Source organism: Necator americanus, chromosome V (genome assembly GCF_031761385.1).
Source record: "Necator americanus strain Aroian chromosome V, whole genome shotgun sequence".
In the NCBI taxonomy this organism is placed as follows: Eukaryota; Metazoa; Nematoda; class Chromadorea; order Rhabditida; family Ancylostomatidae; genus Necator; species Necator americanus.
In genome coordinates, this window is record NC_087375.1 from 10,659,431 (window position 1) to 10,684,866 (window position 25,436).

The 25,436-nt window shown below is 37.3% G+C and overlaps 2 protein-coding genes across 2 annotated transcripts in view; both read left to right on the forward strand.

Annotated features, from left to right (window-relative positions):
• RB195_013505 (uncharacterized protein) lies at positions 1-1,352 on the forward strand (the record flags this gene model as incomplete). The annotated part of the gene is made up of 2 exons (XM_064203353.1): positions 1-147; positions 717-1,352. 2 exons carry the CDS (start codon positions 1-3, stop codon positions 1,350-1,352), a joined length of 783 nt encoding a protein of 260 aa, XP_064059234.1.
• A 3,894-nt stretch (positions 1,353-5,246) lies between these two features.
• RB195_013506 (uncharacterized protein) overlaps positions 5,247-25,436 on the forward strand; it is a gene marked incomplete at both ends in the record, with an annotated part of 34,412 nt that continues 14,222 nt past the window's right edge. The window contains one exon of the mRNA XM_064203354.1: positions 5,247-5,274. Coding sequence (XP_064059235.1) covers positions 5,247-5,274 — 28 coding nt within the window. The remainder of the gene's footprint in view (positions 5,275-25,436) is intronic.

The following is a 25,436-nucleotide window of genomic DNA, read 5'->3' on the forward strand; positions in this document are numbered from 1 at the left end:
ATGCTCACCTTAGATCGGAGACGCCTAGCATGGACCGCTGACTGGTCGATCACGAGGGCGAATGGTTCGAATGTCACATTCGGATCGGAATTACCATTCGAGATATGGCGCGAGTTCCCGCGTTATCGTCAGACATTCGCCCTTGCGGTTCATTTTAGGATTTTTGGCTTGGATCCAAAATGCCTGCAGCGATTTTCGAGCCAACGTTTTAGATTCGTGCACTAAGATTTGGACCCTGATTTCAAAATCTCTCTCACAGTTTTCTCTCCAAGCTATCGAGCTTCTCGATCATCTTCGGCGGCGCTGCACGTCTAAGACTTGTACGTCATGATAGAGCGAATTGCGGTTAGGCAGACTCGTTGTTTGACGTCGTTGGCGAGCACTCAACTGCCCTCTTATTTCTGGAATTGAATAGTTAAGCCAATCGAAACCCTAAAACCTAAGCAAAGTCTTTGATGATGTATGACATATAGCCCAAGGCTAATAAGAGAAAAAAAAAAAGAATATAGAGCCTCCAGAAATAAGAGCGGAGTTAAGTCGCCCCTCCCCCGACTACACCTTATCCCAGATAAATATTTACATGTTTATATATTACACATTCGTTTAAGTACGTCTCAGAAGCAGAAATAAGTTTAAGTCCTTCTCAATTCACTTATAAAAGCTATTTCAGCGTAGTAATTATTTTCTATTATTTATTATATTATTTTCTTGTAAAGCAAATTATCTTACTTATATTATTATTGTTATTATTATTATTATTATTATTATTATTATTATTATTATTATTATTATTATTATTATTATTATTATTATTATTATTATTATTATTATTATTATTATTATTATTATTATTATTATTATTATTATTATTATTATTATTATTATTATTATTATTATTATTATTATTATTATTATTATTATTATTATTATTATTATTATTATTATTATTATTATTATTATTATTATTATTATTATTATTATTATTATTATTATTATTATTATTATTATTATTATTATTATTATTATTATTATTATTATTATTATTATTATTATTATTATTATTATTATTATTATTATTATTATTATTATTATTATTATTATTATTATTATTATTATTATTATTATTATTATTATTATTATTATTATTATTATTATTATTACTATTATTATTATTATTATTATTATTATTATTATTATTATTATTATTATTATTATTATTATTATTATTATTATTATTATTATTATTATTATTATTATTATTATTATTATTATTATTATTATTATATTTTAAGAATGTGGATACATTTTTCCAGTCGGTACGACTAAAAAAAGAAAAACTCTCAAAATTTTGAACAAAATTAAAAGTGTAGTTTCTTCACTACACTTCTATTCTTTGTGTGAATTTGTAGTCAGCATAGAATCTCAAAACTTTTACAAATCACGAAATTTAGTCCTATTTTTTTCTACTTAGTTCAACGACCAGCAACATTGCGTTGAGCGGTTCTTGAGGCGGCCTGAGGTAAATAGTTATGGCTATCAGATCCATCTTTATCTCTTAGTATCAGGAATTAGTCGTTCCTTCGTATTTCTTCATAAGTCTTAGCAGATTTTTCAAAACTCCTCACATAAATTGAGAATCACATTCGTTCTTCCCTAAAGTAATATTCTTCTCGTCATATTTACTCCTAAGTCATGTTTCATCCTTCTTTTACATCGTTATTAACGTTTTCCTCTGAATTCTTTTCAAACTCTCCTTAATTCTACCTCATTTCAACCTTTTTTTTTTGCTTTGCTTCGTTTTACTTGTTATATTGTTTTCATTACTGCATTATAATTTTTATTCTATATAAATTTGTTGTATTATTTACTATATTACGTAATTTTAGATTATATTTATTTAACTGTGGATTTTAGATCTCAGTTAATTATTCATCCCCTAAATTTAGAATTCTTTGCCTACGACGTCCTTTTAAAGTATTTTCATCAGATTTTTGAGCCTCTATCTTTCCTCTTTAGCCTATTCCTAATTTTAATTCATAATTACTCTTCAATCTAATCCTATTCTCACGTTATTCAATGAAGAAACAGGTACAATTACGTCCTTATTCACGTGCTCCAGCACTCCCATATCCCGTGATCCGTGCGCTGATTAGCTATTCTGACACCTGACATACTTCAGTCGTAATCCCAGCCTTTATTCTTCTCTTCGATAACGATCAATTCGTATGTCAAACGTTTTTCCCCATATATCTTCATAAAATTGCTCATCTTAGCAGATCATGACAAGTTTTCGGAAGTGTCCTCGGTACTGAATTAGTTATTCGTTTCAAAACCAAAGTGCATGAAGTGAAGGGCATTCATTGGCTTGCACATGCAAAAATAGATGACAATTTCTTCCGTAGAATCCTCTGAAAATGTCCGTTTTTTTTTAATTATAATTCCCGGAATTTCTTTTCATAGCTAAAAAATATTCAGCTCGCTTTTCTTTCTTTGATTTTCTTCGACTCTTCTTGAAATGCCATGAAGAAACGCCGACTTCAAGGGTAGCATGTAGTGGAGTCGGTAAGAGGTTCCGCTGTGTCAGCACTCGATCGGGGGTTCGAATCCGCCCTAGTGCTCACCAAGCCTTTCATCCCTCCGGGATCGATAAATTAGTACCAGACTTGTCTGGGAGGATAAAACCACCGACTTGACACATCGGCTAGCCACCGCAAGTTATTGTATTGGCCAGTTACGAGTTCGTAAACCTCAAACGATTCTGAATTGAGGTGAACGTGGGGGCGCATCCCAAGCGGATTGATCAACGCCGGGGGCTTTATCCTCTTTCAACTCTGACTTACTTTATCTTACTCGTTACCAACCGTTATCGATTTATTCTTGAAAATTCCGCAAAGTATTTGGAGCAGGAGATTTCCAGGAGAAAAAAACTACAATGGTTTTTCCAGGTCAAAATTTAAGGGAAAGCACTGAGAAAAAGAAAGAAAGAAAAGTCGGATTGCATTAATTGAGAGAAAGGAAACTTTTTCATTGTGGAATAAAAAATTGAACCGAATAAAGGAAAACCTCATTGAAAATCACTAAAACGACATGATGTTTGTAAATTGCAGTACTCCACATAGCGGTTCTTTGAGGATACTGCATCGTTCTAAAATTTTCTATTCCTATCAAAATGCTTATTTTAGTAATAAATGCTCTATTTGTTATTGATTTTGGATGAGTGACTTTCCGTGGGATAGAATTTTTCCCTCTGGGCACTTGGCACTTTCCTCCATATGGCAGTATGTTTCGATATAGTTAATTTTTTTGACGCTATAAATGCCTGCGTATCATTTTCCAGCGAGTTGTGACGCGTTACGATAAGCAAATGTGGGTGGCTTTGCCATTTTTCATGTCTTAATGCCTTTTTCCTAGGCTATAGAATTACGGTAGCTCCATTTTTTCTTTTCTAAAAAAGTCAATATAGTGCTGCTAGTGACATTTATATCACACTTCGTTAGAAATCTCTGAAATATTCTGATAAAATAATAATAACTGTCTTGGTCTAGTTTTCTTTCGCAGCGTTTTTATTAGTTATTATTGTTGTTTTTATTTTTACTATTTCTTTATTTTTATACCGGACATGCGCATCCTATTTCGCTATAAATTAGAAATTTAACAAGGTCGAATAGGTTCTAACCAAAATCGCAACTTTTTCCGGGCGGAAAACATTGTTAGAAGCATTTTCCTTTACATTACATCCATGCTTTTAAAGTAATAAATCTTTGAGAATAATTTGAAATACAATTCCATCTTTTCTTCTTTAAATTCCTTAGGGAATTTTTCCGCTCAACATTTTTTTTGTGATTTTTTCTCTTTGAAAGATTCCGGATTTTTAATCCCCAAAGGTGCGTAATTTGTATGAGTTTTCCTTGCGGCTATGAAATCGCTGTCGCCATCTGTTATCCACGACAAGGCGGACCACACCGATTTATCCCTCTATCATAAGAATGTGACCCGTGGGAATATTTGAAGCGCTTCTCCAATATTATGCCTATTTCAAAATTGGTAGCTTTCGTTCATTCATTCGTTCATTCATTCATTTATTCATTCATTCACCCACCCGTCAGTTCTTTCATCCATTCGTTCGCTCATTCATACTGTCTGTAAGTCAGTCGGTCAGTCACTTTATTTATCCATAGTGGCGTTCATTCATTCATCGGTCCATTCATTCATTCAGTCATTCATTGGTCCATTCATTCATTAGGTCACTCATTCAATCATTCATTCATTAGTCAGTTCTTTCATGATTCATTCATTTAATCACTAAGTCAATTGGTCATTCATTCATTCATTGGTCCATTCATTCATTAGGTCACTCATTCAATCATCCATTCATTAGTCAGTTCTTTCATGATTCATTCATTTAATCACTAAGTCAATTGGTCATTCATTCATTCATTCGTTCACTCATTCATTCATTCATTCACCAATCAATCAGTTCCTTCCTTCATTCATTCATTCAGCCAGTCAACAAACTATTTGCAGCGTTCATTTTTTAGTTCAGCTGCTCATTCCTCCACTCATTTAGTCTTTCTTTCATTCATCCATCAATTCCTTCATTCATTCAATTATCCACCTATTCATTCGTCCATTCATTCGTTCATTACTTGTTTATTTTCATTTCATCCCTGTATTTATTGTTGTTTTGTTTATGTCCACAACACGGCGCAGCTAATACCAGCTGCGGAGTAGCAAGTCGAAAACTACACCGACTAACCATCACCACCAACCAACCAACTGGCTACGGTGGCCGCCCGTCGACCCGTCGATTGGCCGTGAAGAAACTGGTGTGAAGCCGATACAGACAATCTTTACATGCCGTTCACAACGATAAACCACCACCACCACCTTCTACCGTATTTCACACCTACACTCCTCTGCACAACGCAATTTTACGGAATTTAGTTGATTTCCTAGCTGCGTTGTTTCTCTTGCAGAACTTGCTGCGGTTTCCACACATTGACCGTATTTTTTCCTCCATTCATGGAAGATTTCTTTTTTTATCTCATCTTTTTTCTTTCTTAGGAAATTTCTTCCTCTCACGTCAAAATCCCTACGATTTTGCGTTATTTTTGGCTATCGTAATTCTCGTATTTCTTTTCTTTCGTGAACGAACGATTCGATTTCTCGGATTTACGTCGCTGGACCGGTTTAACGGTATCTAAATTGTCGCTTTATTTATTACAGGTCGACACAACATTTCCGAGATGCTTGACCTACCAGATGCGGAAGAATGTGAGTTTCTTCCCGAATTACTTGAAATCTATCAAATTCCTTACAGTAACCTAGAAGTCGTTATAATTTTACACGATTTTGTTTCTTGATTTTTCTTCACCGGTTTTTTTCTAATCTTTATGCAATTCTGTAATTGTCGTCCATTTCTGTGGTTCCTCGTGCCTCTACCGTATCGTAATTCCTTGTTTAGCGCTAAATTCACAAAACATCGGCTATTTGGCGACACGCCAAATTCGAGGTCGAATTCGCCGAAGGTGCCCCGCCCGCCTGTCGTCCATCGACGTAAATGGCGAAAACTGTGGGCAATTAAATGTCACTGGCCGAGTTTTATATCATGTTTAGCCAAGTTCTACTTATGTTCTGGACAACTGACACATTTCTCCACTTTTTATCCTCTTATACAACCGAGACATCATGAAGGTGGAAAAAAATCATCTACTCATCTCGAACTCTCTCTACCTTTCTTCCTAAACGGACAACTAGCAATTTCCAGTTCAATATTTGTAGCAGCATGTGTTTCTGACAGCAATGCCGACATCTAAAATAACAAAAAAAAATGTCAGTTGTCCTAAATTATCCCGATTCTGCACCAAAGATCAGATTTGGGTGCGTCCGTTTCATTTTCATTCTCGTTTCTTCTTTTTCTTCCTGTTCCTCTTTGATTCCATTATTACTCCCCTCATCACTCGATGTGTCAACTGGCACCCTCGCCATTTCTCTGCGTACTGTCGCGATCGAATCATTTTCTGTACTTTGTTTCCCGGTGTTTTAGGAGTACATAGAAAGAAAGAATAAAGAATAAAGAACAAAGTGGGAAGGAGGAAAAAACGAATTGTTGTTATTATCGTCGATATCAGAACATTTGCTGTCGGTTTCTCCCAATGTTCGAGAATTTTCCTGTGGGGAATTTGAAGGGACTCTCGGGATCGCTATTTTTCGTCTCTCTCCCGACTTGTTCCATCAGATTTATGAGGGCATGAGGGCAGCTCATAAAAATTTGGATTAGAATTAATTAAAATCACTTTGCAGCAAGCATATCTATATGAACATACAAATAAATATTCGCTTTTTTTGTTCTTAACATTTTCTTGCAATTTTTTCCCGTTACAAGAAGGAAACCAAGTTTAAAACCTTTGGGAAAAAATGAGAAAAGCAGAGGCTGAGGCTTCTTTCCTCTTTTGATGTGCTTTGAAATGAAAAAAAACACCATTTTGGACAAGTTATGCTATAGAAAAATTAGCTATTGTCTTGAAAAATCAGAACGCTACTGGAAGAAAGATGAGATCAGGCGTAGGACCAGTACTCTGAATGTTCACTTTCAAAAATCATCAGATGCAATGCATAAAAAGATTTTTTTATATTTTCGGGAATTTTTATATGAAAAATGAGCTCAAACACATGTTTCATAGATAGAAATGTGTTGATCTAAACTAGATGTTTGCAAATTTTCTACAAATGGAAGTAATTTTTAAGCGAAAAAAACATTAGAAAAGATCTAAAAATCTGGTCATGCAAAAAATTTCAAACATACATAGTTCCGCCAGTGATGTTTCGCGGTGCATTTTGAATTTTAAAAACGATAGAACCGATCGATAATCTGTAAATAGCTCTGGACAACTAACATATTTCAAAAGATTTTCTCATTTTTCTACTGGAATCTCTGAAGCAGTCAAGGACCAAAACGTTCTTCGTTTACAGAAAACAAAAACCCCTCTACAAAATGTTTATACGGCGAATGACTTTTTTTCCAGGAATGAAGCACTTTAAGGATAAACAAAAGCTTTGCAATGTCTGCATCTGTTGTACTGATCTCTCTAAGCTTCTAATACAAAGAAAAAATTCAAAGTTTATCAGATTTTTTGCCTCCTCAAAACAGAATCAGAAAAGACGAGTGTTTTGCGATTTCAACGAACAAATCACCTTCGTCGTCGCGTCCTTTTCGCGTCGTCGCCTTCCCAATCGCTGCCTGTCGATCATCGTTCACGTTTTCTCTTTCATCTTCCGCTTGTTGCCCGCGCAATTTCACAAATTTCTCCCCATCTTCTCAATACTTTTTCGTACTTTTTCCCCGTTCAGTTGTTATTACGTTCAGTACATTACCACATTCGGTAAACACTTCAGTAATTGTGCAAAACAACGTACTTAGTGGTTAGGAAAACACAACTAGAGTACATTTGGCTCAGGTGGCACCGAAATCGGAGAATGTACAAACAGTTCGCGGGAACTACCATATTCCGGAGTATTTTCTTATTTCTACAGCAAGCATATCACGAAATTGACGATGATGGTGGGACCTCCTTACGATTAGATAAGGTTAGGGATGCGGATCATGAGTACGAGTTTTCTGCTTGGGGTTTCCTTCATTAAACCACGGCAAAAACATTTTTTTGGCTTTTGTAGTTCCGTTGGTTTCCAACTCGTCGTCTTCTTAAAAGATAAATTGGAAATTCATAAATATTAGTTCTAAACCAAAATTCATTAGATGTTACGCCTGAATGCGAAAATTTGCGGTGCAGAGTATCAGCGTAATTCTCCTTTTTTCTACTAAAAAATAACGACATGGGAAACGGCCAGCATGTCGATCTAATTTCCCTACGAGGCACCTGGAAACGTGTCTCGTAAAACACACGTACTCCCGATCTACACCCCTAACTCTATCTTTTTGCTGAGAGATCTGAACATTGTCAATGCTCCGTCATATGCACTGAAATCTCTTTAGAAATTCAAAATAAGTGGAACAACATTAATAAAGAAATTAAAATAAAAAATAATTTAATTAAATTAATTAATTAAAAACAATACTGCGGACGTTTTGGTGCAAAAGAAAGTTCTCTGCTATTTGCTTAAACATAAAAGCGATTTCAGTGCAAAAGTTAGATTTACCTTTGGTCGCCCTTTTTTTATTGTATATTTTGTAGTTTTTCTGTTTGTCGTGTCCCCTTGAAATAATCCACTTTCTCTGTCAACAAACATTCAAACGTTTCTTTTTCTCTTTGCGCCAACTGTTGAGATTTACGAAAAGGTCAAGAGCATTTACTATTCGAGAGAACTGGTTGCACAACAAGAGGAAAATCCGAAAAAACTCTCAGAGCCACGATACGACAAATTCATTTCACGTTTTGAACACGGGAAATTTCAAAATGTGAGGTGTTTGTGAGGGAAATTCTTTGGGATAAACAGTGTAATAGTATATTGTCAATGGGTTTTTAAGGCATCACCCCACGAATCTGAGGTGGTACGGATTTCAGGTGGAGTATTCGTATACGGGAGAGAAGAGGAGGGTGATTCCGTCCATTTCTTCCTAATTGCCGTAAAAAACGGCTCGGACGATACGGGTTCGAGCGTTACGGCGCGCTATTTGCTACAAGGAGTTCGATTGGAGCGCGCCAGCCTTGTGCACGCGCCGCATCTTCCGGGCCGTTTATTACGCAAGTTAGCAAGAAGCAGACGGAATCACCCCACCCCTCCATAATCCACGATCCCGTATACGAATACTCCACCTGAAATCCGTACCACCTCAGATTTGTGGTGTGATGACTTTAAAGGAATTTTCTTTACGTAAATGAATAAATAACAGTAAATAATATCGAAAAAAGGAATATTCGATGAAGATAGATGAAGTAGCGCTTTTGTACTTATTAGGAACACACTATTAGGGTAGTCAGCTGAGTATGAGCACATATATTGGAATTCTCTAGGAACTTTCTCTTACCATTCTGAGAATTCCTTATTTATTCTTAAATCCTCCAGAGAAGTTCCTGGAAATTTTAGCACCGTCGCCGTTTGCTTTTTTCTTTAACTGCTATCAGATGGCAGGTATCGAGTTTACTGTTTCTTGACAACCAACAAATACCTCGAATCCAGTCATTATCCTCCACACCGTCTGCCTTCTTCGTTCGTAGTAGATCACATAAAATTGGTAACTGGATTGAAACGTTCGTAAAACGGCGAGACATCCACAAACTGTAAACCACATCATAAACAGCGCGAAATTCTCCGCCACCGTGCCGCTTCTCATTGTTGTGTGTGTGTGTCTATATATTCAGGGGGATTTACCGTATGCATCCGATTCGAGAGAGATGATACGCTCTACGGTACTTACGGGCGATGAGAAAAAAAGTTGCATCACTTCATTAAATGAGGCGCTAATTTTGTTTTTTCGTTACACCGTTGAAACGGGAATGGAAGATCGAATAGATCGGAAGTTGGTCGGACGGCGTACGCAAGATTCGGCGAACGCTTGGCGGTCGCCCACTTCAACACAAACAACTTCGAGGCCCCCAAAAATTTCGAATCAGCTTCTATGAGGTCAGCTCAGTATCTTTTGCCTTACTTCGATCGGCCATTCATTCATTCATTCATTCATTCATTCATTCATTCATTCATTCGTTCATTCATTCTTCTCATCTCTGTTCCTTATTTTCCATCACTTATTCATCCATTATGTTCACTCGCTTACATTACATCGTAAAAGTTGAGCTAAAGTGAAATGCTTTCGCATTTCATCACAGTTCGTCATTGAGAAATATTTTCTTTTTATTTCTCAATGACGAACTGTGATGGAATGCGAAATAATAATTTCGCTAAAAATTCTTATCAAACACTGCTTTATGTATTATTTGATTGCAGGGGATTTTTTTCTACGTTTTTTTGCAAAAATAAGCAGAGGGAGTGTCAGACACTCCACATGTGGAACGTTTTGGATAGATTTTTTTTTCTCGTGCAATAAACCAATCGTTTTTTTACTGCAAAGAATATTCTTTAGTATTTTCTAAAGGTTATAAATTCCAATGAATTTTTTAATTTTGCAGATTATTTCCTTAACAAAGCTGCGTTCAAGTTTTTGCCTTTTTTAAAAAAAACCCTGTTGTTTTTAAATCAATTAAATCAAATCAATCAAGAAAATCAATTAAAAACTACGTTTCAACATGCCGAGATTCAAAGACAGTCAAACATGGGCAAAACCTTGTTGTAGTTTGCAGAATGGTGAGGTTTATCTTGGCTGGGAAGAAGAAGGATCGCAAAAAAATGGTAATGGACGCCACTTTTGGGAGGATCCACTAACGAATTTTAAAATAAATATTTCACTCAAATATGTTTATCAAAAGAAAAACATTATTGATCAAGCCAGTTTTTACGTTAAAACGATGCGTGTTGTAATTTAAACGTCTCACAAATAGTGTACTACAAAAGTGCTTCTGACGTATTCTTACTTCCTAAAATAGAATCATTAACGAAAAAACCGGCTACCATTGGCCAATGACGCTTTCCTGGATGTAATTTCCCTGAAATAGGCGCAAGAAAATGATATAAAATGAAAACATTCAACGCGTCCTCTGAACGTCAACGAAAGCGATGATGTCATCGTGAAATGCAAGGCATATGTATGTTTGTTTAGACGGACGATTTGAAGACGCATCATTGCGCAGCCGTTGAACATTTGCAGCCTGTTTTTTCCCTCCTCATCTTCCCTTCCCTCGCCATCCACAAGGACATTGTAATGTTTGATTGAACTTCTACGGTTCCATGTTTAATAGAAGGCGACGGGAACGTACCGCCAAATATTTGTCGCTCGCCACCGTTAAAGTTGAGTGGAGTTCTCTCTTTTTCTTTTTTCTTGCTTATTTCCCTGCGGTTCTCCTTTCTCCCCACGCCGCTTCGCTTATTGTTTTCGATAATTGATGAAGCTTTAATTACACAATATCCACAATAACAGGATCAGTTTGTTTGTGATTTCGAGGACTCCATCTCTGTCTGTCAACAGTCTACTTCTTTGTTTGATTTCTTTCGCCTAGGTCAGCTGATTTTCAGCTTTAATTTTCAAGTTCAAGCTGCACATTTCGCTTAAAATTGAATTTGAGAAGGATTTTTCAATTCCAAATAGTTCGAATCATCAATGCTTTATTCTGCCGAGCCCAGAGATATGAGATGCTATTTTTGCTCGAGTGTCTCTAAACGAAAAAAAGTCGTTAATCAAAGAATAATCGTTTCGTCACAGGAATAAGAAAATTAATTGCAAAAATCAGGCTCATTGTGCCATCATTTTCCAAGAAGTCCAGAAAAGAATCGCAATTCCCTGAAATGAGCTTTTTCCCGTCGTAAAAAAAACGTTAAAGAAAAAGAAATTAATTCCTATTCCATTTTGAAAATTTCGATTCTTGAATTGCTCGTCTAACAACACTTCAAAGGAATTCTATGCTGATCCGGATTTTTTCGAAGTGTGTTATGTAATATGTTGCCCTTCTCAACATTTTCAGAGCATGTTTTCTTTTTTGTTTTTCTCCAGTCTTTCATCATTCTACAGAAATTCCAGAATTGTTAAGGCTGCCGCTTTGTCGGGAACGTACAAAACCTCTCATTTTCTCTATTTATGTTTTCTTGTTATGCCAACGAGGTTTAGGTGAAACTTTTTTATTGGCCTGACGTTTCGACCAAATCGTCTTTTTCAAAGGCCTGAAAATGGTTCGAGGTCTTTGATACCATGCATATCCCATCAAACTCCTCCTATCTCCTCGCCAAGGCTCGATATTGTTCCAAGTACACCACGCAAGACCTTCAAAAGGAAAACAAGTGACCAGTTCAACCGACTAGCGGGGTTGGTAAACCACCGCGTTATTAAAGACTGTCACCAAGGCGAATGAGATCTACGCACTGTGCAGTATCCTTAAGTACTGGTGTCTGGATAAGGTTAAGGAACTGCATGTGGGGCAATCTTATAGCTCACAGAGTGTTACGAACAGCAAGAAGTCATTGGTAATAGATAAGCACTCATTTTTGTTATTCATGGACGGATTCCTGACGGAAATCCAGAATGCTTCCAAAGCCTTCCTAGCAGAAGTCATTGGAAAATTTCTTTCTCGTGCGCTAATATCGTACATTTTACTTCAAACTCATTTCAATCATGCTTATCATTTTTGTGGCTCTCTAACGGTGTCACCGAACTCCCTCGCCTTCTACCTGCCAAATGTTCCTTGATACGCACGTCCAGCATAAATACACTATCAAATGCCGAGGTTTCAAGAAGAGAGGACTAGGAGATTATCATTTTTTCGTTGATGCCGTCTTTTTCATGTTTTCTATTGCTTTTTCTTTTTGATTTCATGGATTTCTTGCACATGAGGTGGTTACAGCGTCAATGTCAGTTGTCTGGTTCCAGCCTGTAAAACCTCCATGTCCACCTCTGCCGGCATCCGATGATCCGTGAAAACCGTGTTAAAAATGATTTAATTCGGCGGAATTTAGGGGGATTTTTCCAAAAAAAAATTGATTTTTAATTGAAAATTAATTGGTTATTGATTGCTTAGTTAATTAATTAGAAAAAAAAAGATTTTATTTTATAAGATGTTTTGGGGGCACCGGGTTCGATTCAAATCACGTAGGATTCCATTATTTTCGATCAGGTTCCTGCCGAGTAGTCCGGTCCATTGGTCTGTGTGCCGAACCGATTGTGTGTTCGAGCTTAGGTTTGCTCTATTTTCCCATCCGTAATCTTTATGCGTATTGATCGATCATCATCGTCGAGAGTTTTCTCTCTCGTTCACAGCTGCATAGTCACCATTATTCATTTTTTGATTTTTCGATGATGATGGTTTTTCGCATTCATTTGCTTGGATATTTCCTGCATGGTTGAGAGTTTTCACAGAGAACTGTCTAGTATCTCTGCGTTCTCTTGTTCTGCTATGCTATTCTCGATTTATTTTTACTCGTTCACTCACAACGTGTTATGCTTTTCGTTTCAATCCAATGTCTGCACTCTAGGGCTGCTTTCGTACTGCTTCGCGTACTGATTTGAATCCTTTTTTTTCTGGAACGTAATGTATATCGCGTATCTCTGGTCTATTTATTGTTGATGATGGTGTGCCGTCAAAGTTTTTTTCCCAAAATTTATTGTTTGAGTTTTCCAATCAATTTCAAGTCTGCCACAGTTGCATCCGTCGTAATATCGCCGTTCGTTCTCATCTATGCAATCATCTAACACAGCTTTTCTCCGTTCCGTCTTAATTATAAAGTAATTAATTAATTTAATTGACGTTAATTATTACTACTTATGAAAAATTCCTCACCGTTCGATAATCTACTCAGCCACCTCAGACATTCAGCTTTTTCAACAAATTCTTAATTTTCGTTTTTGATATGTATCTTATACGAATAGCTGCTTTGAGAATAGTGCTGCGGTACTCCCCAGTCCTGACCGTCATTGATTGTATCTTTCAATTTTTATTTGGTTCTTTCTAGATCTATTCTATCTACCTGCTCAAGTTTGATCTACTTAGCTTTCCAGAACGGGTAATTATAGCCTTAGTCCTCCAGAAGAGGTAAAATTTGCAAAAATTAAGACAGACTATCTATATTTACATAGATTTATCATGAAATTAACAACTAATCCAATTTAATGAATTTAATGAGTGGAGTACTGAAAAATAACTAAAATTAATAGCCAAGAATTCTATCGACGCTAATTAACCAGTAACTAGTTCCTCTTCTTCCATTTCGTTCGACACCTCAGCCCTTAAAGGCATCACCCCACGAATCTGAGGTGGTGCAGATTTCAGGTGGAGTATTCGTATACAGGATGGGAGACTACGGAGAGGGGGGTGATTCCGTTCATTTCTTCCTAATTGCCGTAAAAAACGGCCCGGAAGATACGGCTTCATTCGTTTTGGCGCACCATTTTGTACAAGAGGTTCGATTGGAGCGCGCCAGCCTCGTGCGGCGCCGCATCTTCCGGGCCGTTTTTTACAGCAATTAGCAAGAAATGGACGGAATCACCTCCCTCTCCGTAGTCTCCCATCCCGTATACGAGTACTCCACCTGAAATCTGCACCACTTCAGATTCGTGGGGGTGATGCCTTTAAAAACCGCGGATCTGTTCGAAAAGTGGGCGTGGCTTGGCTAACAAGACGCCAACCTTATCACCACGCTGGACAATAGATTCTTAGTTGTTTTTACCATCTTAAGAGCTTTACCATGCCTGCATCAACGGAAAATTTGAACGGTTTCCAATTTTAATTTGAACTGAATAACGTGAGCGAAAAATCGTACATACTTCCCTATTCGTATTATTTGTGCAGCATGACAAACATCTTTTTTTGCGTATCGATTTTTTCCAGAAAATTATTTATATTATTTCTATTTGCCATTTGTCGTCCACAGATCATTCTACTGTTAGTACATATGTAGTGGTAGGAGAACTAGTTTCAGGCACAGACGCAGGGATTGGTAACCTTTGCCGCGCCCACCTGGATATCCCCGATAGCGGATGAACTCGGCCGTTAAGCGGTTCGAATAAATCGTGCGACTAATCTGCTGTCACATGACACAGCTGTGCCCTCAGCTGTTTTCAACCGCGTGAAACTGCGCTTATGAATGGAACGACCTCATTTTTTTCCGTGCTGGTTTAGCCCTGATCGCATGCGGAAGACATTCATACATGGCAGTTGTCCTCCTTTATCTTCTGTGTAACTATGAAAGTCAATTCATCTTTATTTTTCAAAAATATTTTGTTCATTTGCTTTATATTTTTTATTTTATTTATTAATTATTTTCTTTGTTTTACTACTTATTTCATTCTTCTGAATATTTTTATCTGATGAAGGCTGTCATACTTCAATTTAATCACCCATGGATCATGTAGAACCAAGCAACTGCAAGCATCAAAAAGTCTCAGGACAACTGTCACAAATCCACTTTTCTCCATTTGAGACCAATAAGAATTTACAAAACTGCTTTAATTTCGAATAATCATTCAAGTACTTCCAGACAAATAGATAAAACTTTGAAATGTCTTAGATTTTGTTGTTCATAACGACGATAAGAGTGTGTGTTTACATGATCATACTTATTTTTTATATCTTTATTTATTTTAATTTCAAGGGCGGAAGTGGCGCAGTTCGTTAAAGATCTGTTGCTGCACGTTTTGTCGATGGTTCGAAACTGACCTACTGCCAACCAAGCCTTTCGTCCCTCCAAGGTCGGTAAATTGGTACCAGACTTGTCTGGGAGAATAAAAACACTGAGCTGATCATCGGTTGGCCCCTGCAAGTCATTGTTTGGGGCCAACACGTGTTTCAAAAACCTCAGCGATTACGAATTCCAGTAAAACGCGTTGGCGCATCCCAAGTGGATTGATACGCCAGTGGCTTCATGCTTTTATTCTTTTTATTAATTTTATGCCAACGAGACTATTTACAAGACCGCATTTATTATTTTTATTATTTTACATTTGTAGTACTACTAAATACTGCTTCTAAACTGTACGGCTGTAGTGAATTGAAGCTCTATCTCAACCTTATACTCATCTGCAGTAAATCCACAACGAATCCTACAGTAAAATTTTAATTGGCACTAAGATTTTCGAAGCTCTTTTTCAAGAATGACAGATTTTCCCTGCGTTTCTGATCCCGTGATTCTGAGTCCCGTTCTGAGTGCAAATTCCTTTGTTGAATGCAGTGCTACTCTGCACAAAAAGTTTATTAGCACTTCTTTCTAACCTTTATGGTCGCAGTCCTTATCGGTCAAATTCTCCATCATCTCTTATTCTTATGTGATGGTGTATTGCAGATAGAATGCAAAAAAAAGAATACCCACACCTTTTTTTATTTTTTTTCCGAGAGTCTAAGCTATGCAAAAAAACTTGTAATTGTGTTGAATTGAGTGACCGCGACGCTTTCACTGCAATTTCCCTTCCTCAGGAATATGTGAAATTAGTTGTTGTATCGTTGTTCTAGAAAAGTTTCTGAGATTTTTCCCCTATTCTGCAACCAGTCCATCATGGTAGGAAATCCCTTCGAAATCTTCGCAATAAAAAGACCACTTCAAGGAGGAGAAACGTGGACACTCACCGCAATTCTCCTCATTCTTTCTTTGTTTTGCTTTTATCGAGAAAGTTCCACGGATTCCCTGTCCCTTCCTTTTCGTTTATCAATTTCCAACTAATACCGGCTTCAAAATCTATTTCGAATATGGAAAAATGTTTTTCCACCAGGTGATTTTTTCGTAAACGGAAGCTACAATGTATCAATGGGTATTATGAATGTAATAAACATCCATGGCCATTCATGGTAGTGATTTTTTAAATCGTGGCCATTTAAGTCAGAAAAAAATTCCCAACAATACAATCGTATAGCGCTCACATTACGTTGTCATCTGATCGCACAAATTATTTTTAGTACAGACAGAACTCACGTTACTGTACGAATACAAAAAATCGTAGTACACACATTGAAGAGAGCCTACATAGTGTGGATGCACGTAACTTATTTGTGTCGATCCAAACAGAAACCGTCTGATTTTTTGAATAAATCCATTAAATTTTCATTTTCTGGGTAAGATATATCTATTCTCTTCTCTGATTGGATCGAAACGCAAGTAGTTTATACATTGGTGAAAGTCTGTCAAGGTGGGCGTGGCTTATTCGTACGAATCTAATCAGAAACAAAATCACATTTTTGGCATAGATTAGCATTAGATTTGGCGTATTTTATGCCGGATACTCACGATTCTTTTTCGAGTGGATCAAAAAGTGAAGTTTGTTATGAAGTGAGGAATTGTTCCGACCAGATAAAAGGCGAGAATTGCAGCAGACGCGTCGCGTATGGTATGGTTCTGTCAAAAACTTGCGATCCACTTGTTTTGTGAAGCTCGGCGTAACTTTCATAGATATCTAAGCTGGAGGATCCTTTAATTTTAAGATTAATTTCCGGATACGCAATGAAACCAACCATTCGTTAGATGGAATTAGTCGCTGCATATAACTGCTTACTGTATCTTGCGCAACAAGTCATATTTTTTTCTGAATTGTAGCTGCGCCTTTATGTATGTACTCAGCGTCGAATATGTTCAACGTAATGAACGCAGCGCAACTACCGCAGCAGGTTTCTCCTCCCACTGTGTCCAACGGAAGACGTTGAACTGGTTCGGGCCCGATTATAACTGTTTTTTTTAGTACGTCGAGCTACCGTTTCTCCCATTCTCGGATGCGGCCAGACAGATCATTGTGACCTCCGCACTAGATCAGAATTCAGCAGAGAATAAGGGAGGGGAGAACAGCTACGTTTAAGGATGTGTGCTCCTAGCGCTGTTCACATTGCGGCAGAATTAATTATCAAAGTTTATCGGTATTCGTTTAAATTTGGTCATTTATTCATTCGTGTCAATGCATGCGAAAGTTTTCCTAGGACTTCAACTTGTTAATTAATAAGTTTTTTTGGCGATAAAATCCTAGGATTTCTGCTAAGACCACTTCCAAGTTTTCTAATCCACCTATGTTTCGGTCGTGATCAAAAACTTTCGCATTCATTGATACGAATGAACAACTTACCGAATCCCAACAATTGCCAATCTTCAAAAAAAATATTTTCGAAAAAAAAAAACACCCGGCAATTCCCCGTGTTTATGAATGCTGCAACCCGGTCAGAACCAGTCTCTAATAATCGCTAAGCCTCCAAATCGCTATCGGCCTATTTATTGTTTGATAAATTCTCATAAATCCCATATAGTTCCGATAATTGTTTAGATCGTAAAATTTTTTCGTTCCTGGAATAGGAAATCCTTTGGTCTATTGAAAGGTATACTAACTTAACTACTTAATCATACCAGTAATCTCTTCGTTCAGGAATGCTTAATTTTTCTCTTTTCTTTTTCCGTCCTTTTCTTTCTTTTCAGCACAACAGTGTCATTAATATCTCTTATAATAAAATTCTACATGTTTTATTTTTCCTGTTTTCACAGATACAGATATTCTTTTATTCATTCTCTTAATTTATATGCGAAAATAGTATGAGTTCTGTTTTTCATCTGTATCGATGTTGTAAAATGGCTTTTATTCGAATCGTTTACGTTGAACATAAAATATAAATTTTTGTGAAAATATATGATATTTTCCGCCGATTCGTGCTCGTTTATTTCTCTTATTCCCATTTTTTCTCTTGAAATTTCCTCTCTACGTTTAATACTGAGCGCATGACATTAGAAAATAATTGTTGTCGAACACTGTACAGTCAGTGAAAGCCATTTTTCGTTCATTTGTTATCGTTTTGCAGCCTGTTATCAGTGTCATTATTCACTCAACGGTGGCCACACTTACGACGTACCTTCGTAGCTTTTTCGCCACCTCCACGTTGCCGACTTCTCGCGCCTTGCGTTTGTCACTTTTTGGTCATGATGACCTCTGTGGTTTTGTCTCGTAAACGAGGAGAACTTCGTTGAAATCATCTATGGGACCTATTCAGCAAGAAATAGTAGAACCAGAAAGAAGTTAGGAAAATGTCTGATAAATTCTTGATTTTCAAACTTAAACAAAATTTATTTTCTTATTTTTTTTTTGGTTTTCATGCATGCTTATTCTTTTATTTATTTGTTTTTTGTTCTTTGTGTACATATAGCATCAATTAAGTTTTTCATTTATATCGATGCGTGCAAAATGGCTTTTATTCGAATCGTTTACGTTAAACATGAAACATATGTAAATTTTTATGAAAATATAATAAATAAAATATAAATATAAAAATTAAATTTATAAAAATATAAAAAATAAATAATAAAGTATAAACTTACAATGGTATTGTATTTTTTTTTCGTCATAGTGCTTCTAGTAGTTATATGTAACTAATAAAAGAAATACGTGGTCCTTGTTTATTTACATTTTGACTTTTTTGTTTGTTTTCTCTTCGCTTATAATCCAAATCTATCAGAAATTCGAGATGGTAGTTTTTCGAACTTTTTTTTTACAGTGGAATTAATTTTTTGTGACTATCTCTACTGCAAATAAATAACAACCCCATAATAACCCTCTTACTTAATTTTTCTATGCTGTTCATTATAAAAAAATACATTTGCATCCAATTCAATTGCATCTACACGGGCGATTAATTCTCTGCAGAAAATGTTCAGAAAGTGCAAAGGTTTAGTAGATGTGTGGTGGTAGATAACAACGTAACTTGTTCTTTCATTCTTGTCCTATTCCACGTGAAAACGTTACGAATTCCCTGAATGTCATTGTTTTCACGTGCCCTATTGAGTACAGCTCTGATTTGGACGAGTTATCCCCTTTCCTACCAATTTCTACAGTACAACTCTGCCTTTCCGCGTGCGATGAGACCGAGATCAATAACCGAGGGCGATTTATTTTATTTTATTTTTATTAGGCTCGAAGTAATATAGACAATAGAATATGTTTAATAATATTATAATAATAAATAATTGATGAAGTAACGTCGTGAACATATGCTAAAAAAATAAACAAATGTAAATATTTTTAGTTAACTGTGGCAAATACATATATAAGCACTCTTTCGAATCACGATGAGCGTGGCTTAGCACCAAATTCATAACTGTCATTTCTATTTCTCTTATTATTTTATTAGTCTATTAAAAAAATCGTTTTATTTTATTTGCCCATTAAAAAATGTAGCTGATTTTTTTTCTCCTCCCCCCCATGTAGCTGCTCACTCAGCTATAGCTGAAATTACTGTGGATGGTGGGCGTGGCTTAGCTGCAAATCCACCCCGTGTGTGTGTCTAAAGTCGATTTCAACAAAAGCAGTTAATTTTGCAGAAATTTCCTCCCGAACGTGACTCGCTCATGAATATTCAAATCCAAGAGATTTCAAACTTTTTCTCACTTGTCATTCTTTTTTGAATGTGTTTGAATGATTGCTAGAAGTTGAAGTCGGATGACAGGGATTAGATTTTTTTCTCCGAAAATGGGTGTGGCGATAAGCGAGCGGCGAGCGCCACTTTTTCCACAATTTCTGTGCTCCACAAGTATTGGTAGATTTTGGCGAAGTTATCGTCCGCGATTTTTCTCCTTAATGCCCTCTGTTTCCTGAAATTTTCAAAGTTATTTTCCTTGGTATGTTGGGAAGTGGCAGTTTTTTGAGTCGATGACAAAAACTCAGATGACGGAGGATTGATGTACTTTATTAACGTTATTTTTATCTCTACCTTAAACATTAATAGGTATATAAGTATAAAAGTCCGCAAATGCACGGATTTCTATTTTTATTTGGAAGTCCGAAGAAAAAACTCCTTGGAAGAAATTCCAAGGAGTTTTTTCTTTGGACATCATGTTTACATCTTCTTTTTTTTTCTTTTAATTTTTTTTCTGGTTGATCAGCAAGTTTTTCCAAGAAATCCGTGTACTTATTGGCGTATCATGGACTGGAACATTTTTTTCTCTGCGTACTAGCTTGTGACGTCAGAGAGAATCACCAAAAACGTTGTGTAGTTCGCTAAAACTAGCTTTTAACGTTGAATCATCCGTGTTTCGACAACACCGTGCACCTCTGTAGGTGAGCAAACGAACAGAAAACGCTATCTAAGTCAGCAAAAGTCTGGAAACGCTGACGTTCATGTTTGCTTAGGAATGACCGTTCTTTTAGTGACGATTCAGCTGAAAAAGCCTAAGAGTAAATCAGTGTCTGCGGTGTCAGGAGCGCTATCGGTCGTTTGATTGAGATATTAAAATGTTTATCACTATTTTTCTGTATTTTTCAGCATGAATTTAAGTTCTAACGTCCTCAGTCTATTCTATATTCCTTCAAGTTCTCATTCTAACTCCAAAATTACTAATTATTTCTCTTAAAAATTATTTTAGACCTTTCGAAATTCTAATTCTAGTTCCAGCAATGCTTCCATGAAATCATAGCGGTTTTTTGCCCCTTCTAAGCTAGCCCCCTTGACTTTTGTGCATTTCGGCCGCTATCGATCCGCTCAAATGGCGTGCCCGATTCCTCAACCTCTAAGATGCTTAGATAAACTTGAATCCATGTTCTCCTCTCGTTATTCTTTCGTTTTCTTCCGGAATGGTCGCTTAGAGATCATCCTCTCTCCGTCATATCATTTTCATTAACTTCTTTCATAATTAACGATCCGGAAGATTGCGGTAGAAAATGAGGAGAAATGTATTCTGTTCCCTCATTTTCTATCTCAATCTTCCTGGGACCAACCGGGAACCAGCTGCTGGCAATATGTAGTTGCTGTGCGATGCGAAAATAATGGGAACTTTTGATCGTTTGGTCTCTTCCAGTGATTTTTGCTTCTGTAATTAATCTCGTCATCATAGGAACCTCTCCGTCATTTGAAAAAGTCCTCAGAATAGAGGTTACAGCTGCAGCTGCACTGGTGCGTCTGGTTGTCATTTGTCTATTACTACTATGACTGATTATTTTTAAGCTTCTTAGATAGGAATCTAAAAAAATTGAGGTCACAACTCTTCCGTATTATGACTAGAAAAAAGACAAAGGCGCAAGTACAGTAATAAGCATACAAGCAAGCAAAAGAAATGCAATGTTGAAAATTCTAACATTATCCTAGAGAAAACGGTTACTTAACCGTAAGAGACAAACATTAACGATGAATTCGTTTTTCGAGAGATGGTCTGCTGTGAATTTTAAGCCCCGGAGTTCTCCGGATTCCGAGACAAGACATCTGGAACGAACAATGCCACATCAAGCGAGCTTAAAGGCATTACTTCACGAATCTGAGGTGGTACGGATTTCAGGTGGAGTAGTCGTCTACGGGATAGTAGATTAGCGGGGTGATTCTGTCCATTTCTTCCGTTGCCGTTGAAAATGGCCCGCAAGGTACTGCTTCGGGCGTTCTGGCGCACTATTTTCTACAAGGAGTTCGATTGGAGCGCGCCAGCATTGTGCACGCGCCGCATCTTCCGGACCGTTTTTTACGGCAATTAGGAAGAAATGGACGGAATCACCCACCTCTCCATAATCTACGATCCCGTATACGAATACTCCACCTGAAATCCGTACCACCCCGGATTTGTGGGGTGACGCCTTTAACGTATTACAATGAGAAATTGCTTATAACTTCCACAACCTTGTTTCGGTCAATAAAAACTGCGTAACAGTGTTTAGAAATTTATTCTAGCATAATCACAACACTTTCTTAATGTGCTTGTGCTAGGATAAATTTGATAATTAAATAACGAAATCAACTAATTTACTAGCTAATGAAATAATAGAAATAGTTAAATTAGGACCTAAAAAAGTACCAAACGAACGAGCCTTCTGCCACCACAAGAATAGGCATCGGTGATGGAAGATGGATTTACTTCTCAAATCCTGGCGCGCAGAACCGATAGATGGTGACACAATGGTCCGTAATCGAGTGGGTTACTCATCGGAGCTCATAATCTCACCAGTGCAGCTTTAACAAAATATTAAAATATAAAAAAATAGTATGATATATATATAGTTAAGAAATATAATATGACATGGATTTTAAGCGTCTGGGGGGACCTTTGAGAACCTTAAAAAAAACCTCATTTGGAGGTGATTCGAGAAGTAGGTGACACAACCGTTAAATTCTACTCTGAAGTGTTTCACGGGATCCACGAAACAGATCCATAAGCGCTTCACGAGGATATTACTGCCTCGAAGTAATGCTTCGCCTCATTTTCCACGATCAACCAAGCACATACGCATTAAGATACGAAGAACTAAATTGCTTCGATATCCCGCTGATCCAGCACCTTCTTCTTAGCGCTTTTATCGATTAGTAGCGGATTTTTCTGCCGAGAAAATATCTACTAGTCTTTTTTTTTTCTTGTTTTGTTGTACGAAAAAGGATATTTTCGTTAAAATCGATGTCAGAATAGTTCCGAAACCTACATCGAAATCGACACAGTTACCGAAGTGAACGCAAAGGTTCACGGCCTTCTGATCTTGGTTTCGGCCGTGATCCTCCTACGGTAAGGGTGTAAGGTTGTTGTGGATGAGGCGCTTGATGAGGATGAAGTGAAATTCAAAGTGATCTAACTTTTCCAAATCGTCATTAATTTTTGAGGTGTTCCTAACATTGATATTGATCTTCAATTGCCGTAAAAAACGGCCCGGAAGATGCGGCGCCGCACAAGACTGGCGCTCCAATCGAACCTCTTGTGCAAAATGGTGCGCCAAAACGAATGAAGCCATACCTCCGGGCAGTTTTTTACGGCAATTAGGAAGAAATGGACGGAATCATCCTCCTCTCCATAATCTACAATCCCGTATACGAATACTCCACCTGAAATCCGTACCACATCAGATTCGTGGGGTGATGCCATTAATTTCTGAATCGCTTAGGACTAAGTGTAGGTTAGAAAGGTTAACGGTTCCATTTAGGTTTCTCCCTCTTTTCTAGTAAGCGAGATCTCATGTTTCACAGCGAAAAGTGTACTTTAAGTCGTTGAAGTCGATATCGATACAGTTACCGAAATGAACGGAAAGGTTCACGGCCTTCTGATCTTGGTTTCGGCCGTGATCCTCCTACGGTAAGGGTGTAAGGTTGTTGTGGATGAGGCGCTTGATGAGGTTGAAGTGAAATTCAAAGTGATCTAACTTTTCCAAATCGTCATTAATCTTTTTGAGGTGTTCCTAACATTGATATTGATCTTCATTAACAATTAGCATTCCAGCCTCCGACAGAGCCTGGAAAAATCAGATCCATAAGTGATTTATCCTCTCAAGAGCCTTGTCATCGGACAAAAAGCATTCAAACAGTTTCTATACTCAATAAACAACATATTAACCGCTATCCACTCAATTTGAGGAAACGGTTGCGTAGCAAACTACGTCAGAAGGGCCCTCAATGGGACCCTAGCGACCTATGCAGTAGATCAAAATCTGCGGACGTTTTTCCAGGATCTGACGACTCGTCAACTGTAATACGGTGTGTTAACAATGTTTCTTGACACATGCCTATCGGCAAATTAACGAGTAGAACTTTGTCCCTACAGTACACCAATGTCCGGACTGTTGTCGCCGGGGGAATGGCGTGATAATTATGCCAATCGCGAACGATCGCGGTATAACGCCATTCCGTTCTTCTCGTACACCTATTCAGATGCAATAATACGTTTATAATGCAAGATAACAGTGCACTGACGGCGATTCTCCTCCGTCGTGTTGCCGGCCATTTCAAATGGTTTGTTTGTCTTTTTACAGTATACCATGCAGAAGAATCGTTTTCGTATGTATAGGAAGAGCGAGAGCGAGAGCAGGAGCGAGAGACATTCACACACCTACGTAAGCACGCAAACGCAAACAGTATAAGATAACTGCCTGAGATTTCAAGGACTTAATGGCTCGTGGCCATTTAATGGTGAATATGTTTGAAAATTTGCTTTTTTCTTGCTGTGCACGATAGCTTCCGGAGTAGTTTCAGACTCTGAACAGAAGGTGACTGGATAATTACCTAAGTGTTTAGGAACTTCTTCATGTTCTCCTACTATTTCCCTTTCGACAATCATTTATTGTGATTATCTATCCACTTCTTTTTAATTCTATACTGTATTTATTTCCTTTCGTATACTAAACAGATATATATTTTTATGGGGTTAATTTTAAAAAGTCGAAGATTTTTTGAAAGAAGGAAAAGTCTGAAAAAGACCGTCTTTGCTTCACGAACGAGTTACGTTGCAAAGGACAGTTCGTAATTTGAAATGTTCGTAAGTCATTTATCAACATCGTTCCACGTGGTACTATAATTTACAATATTTAAACTTAAATCCACAAGTAAGAATAACATAAATACATCTTTCATTCTAAAACTTGATAGTAATATGTACAGTAATACGTACATCAAATAACATTTGCAAGTATGTTTAAAATCATTTTAAAATTGAATTTTTCGTAAATAAAGGGTAATGGATAGAGTGTCTGGCGTTAGCCGATCCCCTCGGGATACGCCAACGCGTTCGCTTCACTTCGTCGTTTGAGGTTTACGAACTCGCGTGCAGTCCATAAATTACTTCTCGGGATCAACCGACCTATCAAATCAGTGTTTTTGCCCTCCCTCAGAGAAGTCAGACACTAATTTATGTGTCTCCGGAGAAATGGAAGCCTTGGTTGGCTCTGGAGCGGTCCCGAACCAACGGTCGATCGTGCAGTCGCAGCGGAACCTTTTACCGACCACGCCATCCAAATGTTCTTAATCAGTGTTTTTTAAAATACCTCCTCGCAATTACAGTTATAACGTTATATAGAAAATGGAGGCGGTTCAGGGTGACTGCTATTGGCCGTGACCTCCCGTCAGCACCTCCCATTACCATGACAGTTAATCGATAGATCTCATAGGACGTCAAACACTCCTCATGAACGTATGAAATACCGTACGGATGCGATAACTGGTCCCCATCGTCTTTAGAACTTCCTTATAATCACCGCT